We start from the raw sequence: 9,829 nt of genomic DNA, 5'->3' as shown, positions 1-9,829 counted from the left end.
CTTTTATTTTTCACATTATGTTTCATGAATAGTATATGTTTCATGAATGGTATATTTGTTTAATAGTAAATTTGTAATTCTGGGTACTTTGATGTTTAGTGGAACAATTATACTTTTCCAGTCCATATTCAATCTTTATGACCTCTGTATTAAAATAATCTTTAGGCCCTTGTGGTTCAACGCATATCAGTCAACAAACAATCTAAGTGAAATCCAAAGGGCTCAAATCAAAACAGAATTACCTATGATACAATGCACCATTGATCAACTTGGATAACCTAGGAAACAGGTCAATTTGAATTCTGGCAAGCAAACGATCTTAATATAAGTGAGCAGGGATAATGATGGTTCTTTGTTTACATGTCGCCATCTGACAAAACCGCAAAGAAAAAGCAACACTTGTACCGGCAATGTGTACTTTGATGTTTCTGAATTAATTTCTGATTAGAAACACTATTTTCTTTCCGAGTTCTAGGTTTCTTACATACTAAACCTTTCTCTACGTGTATCTTTATTTAGTATCTTGAATAGTTTATTTGCATTCTCATCCAATTTTTTTTTCCATAAATATTTGAATTGAACAAAACCAATACACAGCCAATTTTACAGCACTGGACAGGAACTACGCTGCCCTGCAGCCCTTGTTTACTTTACAATATATAAATGATCTACAATCGTAGAATTACATTCACAACACAAGGGATTAGCAAAAACATATCAATTCATTTATTTATATAATAATAAATCAAGTAGAATATGAAAACAGTACTGATGCATACAAATATGAACTCTCCGCCCAATTGTCCTGATACATTCCAAAACTAGTGGCAATAACAATGTACTGTGTAAATAAAATCTTGAGATTGCAAACTTCTAAAATTCGTAAAGTAATTTTCCAAATCGATCCATACGATCACTTCGTAAGGTTATCTCAATTATTAGGCTTCCATCGTTTTCAGAATTGGGCTTAATGCAACAATACCCTTCTGGTGCATTTAATGTCAGTCCCATGAACAAAGGCTTTCCCCAACCAAAATTTGTTGCATATATAGGTAGATGAGCCCAATTATTTATGACCATGCTTGGATATAGCTTTCCTTGCCTACTTACTTCAATCTTCAAATTAGGATTTAATTCCAAGTAATCTATTTGAGAGCGAATATAATGGTCATCTATCTTGTTAACCTCTTCTGCTATTTTTGTAGCAATATATGAGATTGGTTGTGACACTATATTTTCTGACATATCAATTGGAGAAGCATGGAATATAGCATTACCAAAATATCCACAAGGTAACACGGGACGAATTCGCTCTCGCCCATTCATAGGAATGTATAATTTGGTTTCTTGTTGTTTAAGGAGATTTCCAGAAATGCAAACACATTTCCAAATATGGGCTGTCAATGCTATGAAACTTGTGAAAGCCTCCTTACTTGAATCATCCTTAGCCTTTTCTTTCAGGCAATTTAATTGTTCTTTAGAAAGCCTAAACCGCTTGAAAGAAATAGGAAAATTCCCCTCCTCTTGTCCCTCTTTGTGGAGAAGTTTTGGAAAAGGTAGACACAGTGGATGAGGAAAGAATGGTTGAGGAGGATTTCGTGCTTGAAGCAAAGTACGGTCAACATATGGAGGTACCATCATATCTAACCCATGAGCCATGTCACACCATGTATTAACAAAATGTAAAGAAGACATCCCATCTGCTACCATATGACTTATTGTCACTCCTAATGCCACCCCTCCACATTTGAACTTTGTCACCTGTAATCAAAACGCATATTCTATCAATATATCCATAGCATCCACCACAATATGCATGAGGCAGTAGATAAAATAAAGTTGGGAAGTAGCAGTTATGTTGATAAGTAAGATATATTTTTACAGTTAAGTCAAATCATGATATTATTATCATGATTCAATTGTGTAGTTTTTGAATCAAACTCATTGACCCATGTTTCATGAGTAGTGGTTCACAAGAACCCATCTCTCATGAGAATGAATGGTACACATAGCACTCATTGCATCTAGGTGATGTTCATAGAGGTGAAGCCTTGGGCCTTCCTAGGAGGTCACCCATCCCAATACTACTCAAACTAAAGCACGCTTAACCATAAAGTTTCCTACAAAGTTAAGCCCACTTAGCTTGCAACCCCATTTGGAAAACCTTTAGCAAGTTGTGTCTTATGAACCATTCATTATAGAGCTCCTTTGGCTCATCAATTGATAAGTAGGACTGTTATTAAGAATTTTGAGTAATCAGTTGTTATATATACACTATTATCTGTAAGAGCCATAAATCATACACACTAAGCAACATATTAAGCCTAGAGAATGTCAGTCAATTCTGAATGTACTTTCAAGCCTAAAATTGCAAGCTTAAATATGTGATTTAAATGGTTCGCAAGATAAATATGAAAACTAATAGTAACTAATAGTTTGTAACTTTGTAAACATGAATGAGAGTGGATACCTGAAGAAGCAGCAGTGGGAGTGATGTGATGCTCTGGGTATAGTCCATAGTGGGTGCTAAAGATGACAGCTGTGAAATTGAAGAAAAATCTCTCAAGTCCTCAATATCCGAATCGGTGACTGCTTCCACAAACAATACGCCCTCGCTGTTGCAGTCGATGGCAAATTCTCTGCTGCTGTCATTAATTAATCTGCCCGCCAAAGGATAGAAATATACTAACACCTTGGGAAGCGCCTCTCTCAATCTCTGCCACACACATATATCGGGCTCTTCAATTGATCCATAAATGTATGTGGTTCGTACGTAGAATTTACTGAAAATTAAATCAACATTTGACAGCCATATCGCCTCACTTGGAGTATCGTGTGCAGGCTGAACAAGTACTGAATTTGTGATGGTTACATCCATTTTGTCACCAACCTTTCATTTGAACAGAGGAAAGGCCATGGAAGCTATTTATATAGTGCAACCCCATGTTACCAGAAATTATATATATAAATTGATTAAATGGCTCTTCATTTTTATTCTGAATCCCCGACCTATATGAACAAGTTAAAAAGGAGTAATTAGTGCATTATTTTAATGCACTATAGCTCTGGATTATCTTCGAATCACCTGTTTACTTAAAACTTATTGTGAAACAGTTAGGACGCGTTGAACGTTAAGTGGGATGCTTTTTTTCAGCGCTCCCAGTCAAAAATCTGACAGTCAACACGTAAAGAGTAAGTCCATTATTTGAACACACTTCTGTTAAGGAAGATCTGCTATTGAATCCCCTTACGATCTCTGTTGTCTACATTGCATTGAGATACATTGACCATTAAGTCCAATGCTTTCATCCACAACTGATAGTCAACAAGTACAAAGTAAGTAGACCATTAGTTGAACAGGAAGATTTGCATTTATCCTCAGTGTTGTCTACATTTCAACCAATCTTGGAATTTGACAGTTATCTTTGTCTGTCATATATGACAGTTTAGTCATTTAAATTTCTTTTATTTAACATTATAAAAATTAATATTAATTGTTTAACAATGTTCACTTTATGAAGAATTTTATATAAATTATTTTATATTAAAATTCTTTGATTGTAAAATTCATATCAATAATCACATTTTCTATATTATTTGATATATCCTTGCTTTCTAGTCTTACTTTGTCTATTCTACCTTCTATCATGCTTCTACAAAAAGAGAAATTAAAATGAGAATGAAGCTAAATATCAATACTATGCAATTTGTAAGATAAAGATGCTTCTTATTGGACAAATCCCTAACATTGTCTGCTTTTTAAAATTTAGAGAACCGTGCTGATTAGATCATTCCTCCAAGTTTAATTCTATGTGATGCATAGGAAAATATTGGTAGCTCCGGATGATTTTGGCATCTAGTGTCAACCCCAACTATTAATCCTCTCATAGAAGAAACTTTGAAGCCATAAAAGATTATGCATTAAGAGAAATTTTTTGATGCATAACCCTCTACAAAAGATGGTATGAGTCCATGTTTCTTTGGATCTTCGAGTGTATGAATATACTTTAATTCCTTTAATTTGGTTGTCCATATATATGGTCTTGAACATGAAAGGGTCTTTTTTCTACTCCTTTCACATTACCATTCCACAATATATGACTTCCTTGCTTCCTTATTCCCACATTCCACCATAGTTCATGCTCTTCTTCTTTTCCATTGATTTTGAATAATAAAAATGGATGGTGATATGTCTCATTCTCTGCATCTTCTATAATATTATGATTTCCTATGAGCAAATTTAAGTGTGGCAGGTCTTAATATAGTATTTCATTTTTCTTGCATTAATGTTGGTCACTCATTTTTGAGTTAGCTTGTCTAGAACAGTAAATACCCCATGTATTTACTTTTTAAACTTTGTGGTAGTTTTGGATTCACTTTTCTTTTGACTAAAATCTCTTATCTAGTATTTAGTTGTTCCAACTCAAATTTTAACTTTACTATTTCATTGTTAATGTTCTTCATATATTTATCTTCTCTACTCCATGTTTAGGCCATGAATTGACAAACTAATTATGCTATTAATATGTTCCAATTTCAATATACTGAGGTTTTAATATCTAACTGTAACCCTAACATGAACCATTCAATTCATTGCTTTTCTATCAAAGGGTCTTCCAACAGTTTTGCTAGTTCCTTAAATGTATGTTTATAATATTGAATAGATTTCAATTATTCTTCGATCGTCTACCCGATCTAGGTTACACTTTCATCATAACTTTAGATCATTCCATATTGTATTGAGGATAGGTTTTTTTATACCAATTTCATCATTAAATGGGGTTCCTACACAATCAAATAACATTTTATAATAATTTTTCATCCCTTTGGTCTCCCATAATTGTACTATAACAAATGTGTGCTTGGACACTTTTGTAGTAACCTTTCCCAAAACTATGAGCTTCACTATTGAGTCCTTTTTTAGAACAATTGTGATGTGTGCATTATAGTGTTGAGTTGATTTACTATGTCATTTTTTATTCCTCTTGTTATAGGTATTTTGGCTTAATAACGTTCAACTACTTCCTCTCATTTTTTTTATAACTATATAAAAAAATCATCTTCCTAATATTATATCACAATCCTATATAAATTGTTGTTGTGTTTCTATTATTCCAAAACACAATAATCTACCTTCATAAATATGCATTCACCAATCAATATATTACATTATCAAATATTTAAATCTTAATGTATTCCATCTTTTCTCCATTTTCTCTATATTACTCATTTTTTATAATCATTTCCTCATCTCTCTTTCATTATGGGAGCTAATCCAAATGACCTACAAAGCATGATGAAAAAGACTAAATATGTTTCTATGGAGGCTGCAGAAGATTTAAAGAGGACTTTGTCTTCTTCTTTTGAGAATAAAACACAGGATCTAGTTCAGGAGAGAGTAGTAGTAAGACTGATCTGGAGAAGAGAACGAAGGAGAAGATGAGTGAAGATGTTCATCTAGAGATTGATTTGGGTGATCAGATAGATACAAAGCAAAATCTAGAGAATACAGTTGTAGAGATTCCAAAAGATACTAATGAGAAAGTGAAGAAAGAAGATTTAGTGAAGGAGAAAATAAAAGAAAAGGAGAAAGAGAAGACAAGAGAAATAATAGAGGAGAAAAATAATACTATAGAGAAAAAGGAGTGTTCAAAGTGTTGATATGTGGTGACCGATGATGCAAGTACTGTACACTTGTTATGTATCCTTGTGGAGGTTCGAGGCCAAGATTGGCCTTGAGTAGGGGTTTGGGGGCAACAACCCCTAAGAAAGAAAGGGTTTGGGGGCACAACCCCCAAGGAAATTTTTTTTGCCATTTTTTGTTTGAAAAAAAATTGACATTGAAATAAACCCCTAAAATAGCTGACTTTGTATGTTGCCCTAAAAATTGTATGTTATAAGCGGCTGGAATGAAAAAGGCATTGTAATGGTGTTGTAGTGATTTACTGGATAATAAGAAAAGATTAGATGACTGTGGTTTGTGGATGTAGCCCATCCTGGGTTAACCACGTTAAATCTTCATCTTATCTGTGTTATGTATTTTTCTTCATCATTTGTATTTGTATCTGCATATAGTTGTTAATTTGCATTTGCTATGAATCTACCTAAACCCTAACAATTGGTATCAGAGTCATGTATTTCTATAAATTGGTAGGGACTTTCAAATTTGAGTGGGAGCAATGGAAGAAACCAAATTCAAGGTTGAGAAGTTCAACAACAAGAATTAATCAATAATGGAAAATGCAGATGGAGGATTACTTGTATCAAAAGGATCTGTGGCGGCCATTTAAAGGAAAGACAAATAAATCGACCACAATGTCAGATGAAGGTTGGGATATTCTGGGTAGAAAGGCAATGGGAACCATTCGATTGTGCCTTGCACCATCTATAGCATTCAATATATCAAAGGCAATAATGACTATAGATTTGATGTTCGCACTGGTTAAACTGTATGAGAAACCTTTAGCTTCAAATAAGGTATTTCTTATGAAGCATTTTTTTAATATGAAAACGAGTGAGGGAGGATCTGTAGCAGATCATTTAAATGAATTTAATATAATTATCAGTTGTTTATGGTAAAAATGGACACAACAATATTGAAAGAATAAATGAATTCAACCATGAAACCCTAGCCTAACAACAACAAAGATCCACTATAACATATGAAGATTACCTAAGATAAATGCAAGTCAACAAAATCATAAAGATTATACCATCACATGTCTACTAGGGTTTTAATCTCGATTATTCCTATCTCCATTCATCTTTCTTGATATATTTTCTCTTAGATTTTATGTGTGCACAAGATCTCAACAAAGAACGGAAATGTGGTTGCAAGTAGGCTTGATCGCATATGAAAGTTTGAATGCTAGTCGAGGGGTACTAGAATGCTTAGGAGGATTGTTAATGAAGGAAGTATCTCCTTATATATAAGACACTATAAGAAATGGAGGGATAAGATTGAGAGGTGTAAAAGATAAATGGTCAGCTAGGATTAGAGGCTAGGTAGAGGAAATAAGAAAATAATGAGAGGGTAGGTAGTGTAGGAATTAATAGATAAATGACATGTGTCATAGGTAGAAAAGGCTAATGAATTAATTAAATAAATAAAGATTTAATTAATTAATAGAGGAAGTGGGATCAATTAAATAAATAAAATATTTATTTAATTTAGGAAAAAGATTATTTAAATAAATAAAAGTATTTATTTAAATGAGAAAAGGCTTGGAAGAGGATAAATGAATTAATTAAATAAATAAAGAATTATTTAATTAATAGAAGAATTAGGCTTAAAATAGTTAAATAAATAGAAATATTTATTTAATTAGACTAGACAATTTTAGGTTTCTACATTTTGCCCCTCTTTGAGACAATGCAACTTGTTGTGTTGGCTCAAAGAAGGTAATATGAACTAATACAAAGTTGCCCCAAGATGGGAATGATATGCCCCCTCGAGAGATTGGATAAAAATGTTTGAAAATATTGCAGACAATCTCTTGATAAGAAAGAAAGGCTAGAAAGGATGGACAAGATAGGATATAGTCACAGAGTCATGGGGTAAAGAAGACTGACTTGGGAGACTATGGGCTAGGGTAGTCTAGAAGATAGACTACAAGGGAAAACATCCTCATTTTCATCCACACACCTAAGAGATCGAAGTGCAGAGAGAGAAGAGAGCAGTCAAGAGTGATGGCATTGGTACATAGATTTGATTGCGTTCGTTGATATGAGAGGCTAGCAGATGCAAGAGAGCCAATGAGTACCATAAAACCTCCTTGTACCTTGTTGCATTAATTGTTGTCATAAATGCATGTTAGGTAGGTCAATAAATGCATATGAGGTATGTCTTAGAAATTATCAAGCGGGGCAAAAGATGGGAAGGTGCATATGTGTTGGTGCTAGGTGCGTCTAGGTAGGTTAGGCGCGTTTGTGTTTGGTCTAAATGCTTCTATAGTTGGAAAAGCGTTTGTGTCCAATGCAAGTGCGTCTATGAAATGAAGGCGCATTTATGCAGGACATGCACATCTGTGCATAACAGAGGCACATCTATGTGATTCAGGAACATCTATGCAGGGCAGACACGTTTGTGAAGTATGCAAGGACGTTTGTGTCTTCAATGCATGTTTATGTCTTCAAGATTAAATCGACAGTTTTGTGATAAACATATGTTGTCGATTGGATAAGTTGTTGAGAGGATACACTCAAACAGGTCCTCTAGGGAAGACTAGGATAGAAGATAGGGCTAGTATTGACAATTCTGTGATAGAACATACGTTGCCAATCAGGAAACTACTCAAGAGGATACACTCAAGCAAAGGCCCTAGGATAGGATAGATCGAGGCACTTTGTGATGAATAGGGAGTACCACTAGAAATTGACAATTCTATGATAGAACATACATTGTCAATTAGATTAGGCTGAAATTGATATTTCTGTGATAGAACATACGTTGTCAATTGGATTAGGCTGAAATTGACAATTCTGTGCTAGAACATATCCTGTCAATTGGATTAGGCTACTCAAGAGGATACACTCAAGTAGGTGCCCTAAAAGATAAAAGCAACACTTTGTGATGAACAGGGAATGCTGCTAGGATAGAGTGCCATATGATAAATATAAGCACTAGGATAAAAAGAGAAGCACTTTGTGATGAACAGGGAGTACTACTAGGATTGACATAGTTGATTTGCTTGACTACAAGAGGACCTACTGATACTGGAGTCATGAGAGAGATTCCCTTCAACTCAAAGTTTGCAAGTAGAGATGATATTCAAGGATAGAGCAACAATTGAGGCCATGGGCTTGCGATACATTATGTATGTGCCATAGTTTTGGGCGAACTTGAGATTGTTGACTGTATTAGCTAAGAGATGGCACTCAGAGATATGTACGTTTCATTTGTCGATGGGTGAGATGACAATTACCTTAGAGGATGTATATAGGATACTGAGGATACTAATCGTTGGGGAGTTAGTTCCTTACGATCGAGAGGGATACAGGGATGCACTGAAACAAGTGTTTCAGGATCCAGGACTAGAGATGAGGATTGGACATGTGGCTTGGGACACCATGAAAGCTACAAGATTGGCACTATTGATGGTGCTGGCAAGAGTTATCAATGGGTTCCTCTATCTGGACAGGGCAACATGAGGGTTGGCAGTGGGATGGGGGAGGACTTTGGAAACATTGGTGACTAAGAACACCAGGTTTGCATGGGGACCGTGTCTGCTGGCACACTTGTATTATGAGCTGCATCAGTTTGTATATCATGGATCAGCAAGATTAGGATGCGGAGAGACACTGTTGCAGATATGAGCATATGAGCATCTGCCTATTACACATCTAATACATTTTAGGCACAGGGGACATCGACGCAAATTTGTACATCAATATGATATGATTATTTCCCGACCACGGATTGGGAGGCTACAGTACTGGTGGCGGGTTATTGACGAGATAGATAGTGTAGTATGGAGGCCTTACTTAGACTGTGAGGAGTGAGAGGATGATACAGTGGAGCTACCATATGTAGAGGATGCAAGGATGGATGCAGAGTACACTGCATATTGGGGAGAGCATCCATTTTCCTGGCTGACAGATCCAAGGGAGCTGATAGAGGGTGATGGTGGAGGTGATGGAGATGATAGTGGAGATGGCGAAGGTAGAGGCCAATGACGAAGGTGGGGGGTAATCACGGAGAGGAGAGTGGCTTAGAGGAGAGATGGCAGAGAGGAGAGGAAGGCTCATGTAGTGAGGGGTATAGGTGGATTATCATTACAGGTGCCAGCAACACAGGTTCCCAGATAGGTATATGGATAGGGACAGGGAT

The 9,829-nt window shown here is 35.4% G+C and overlaps 1 protein-coding gene across 1 annotated transcript; it reads right to left on the bottom strand.

The window, feature by feature from the left end:
* Positions 1-703: 703 nt before the first annotated feature.
* Positions 704-3,044, bottom strand: LOC131045458 (shikimate O-hydroxycinnamoyltransferase). Its single transcript, XM_057979040.1, has 2 exons — positions 2,471-3,044; positions 704-1,761 (listed from the first exon to the last, which is right to left on the bottom strand). The coding sequence occupies exons 1-2, from the start codon at positions 2,876-2,878 to the stop codon at positions 874-876; spliced, it is 1,296 nt and encodes a 431-aa protein (XP_057835023.1). The 5' UTR covers positions 2,879-3,044; the 3' UTR covers positions 704-873.
* Positions 3,045-9,829: the final 6,785 nt, after the last annotated feature.

This window comes from Cryptomeria japonica, chromosome 7 (assembly GCF_030272615.1).
Source record: "Cryptomeria japonica chromosome 7, Sugi_1.0, whole genome shotgun sequence".
Lineage (NCBI taxonomy): Eukaryota > Viridiplantae > Streptophyta > Pinopsida > Cupressales > Cupressaceae > Cryptomeria > Cryptomeria japonica.
This window is presented reverse-complemented; position numbering and strand designations above follow the sequence as displayed.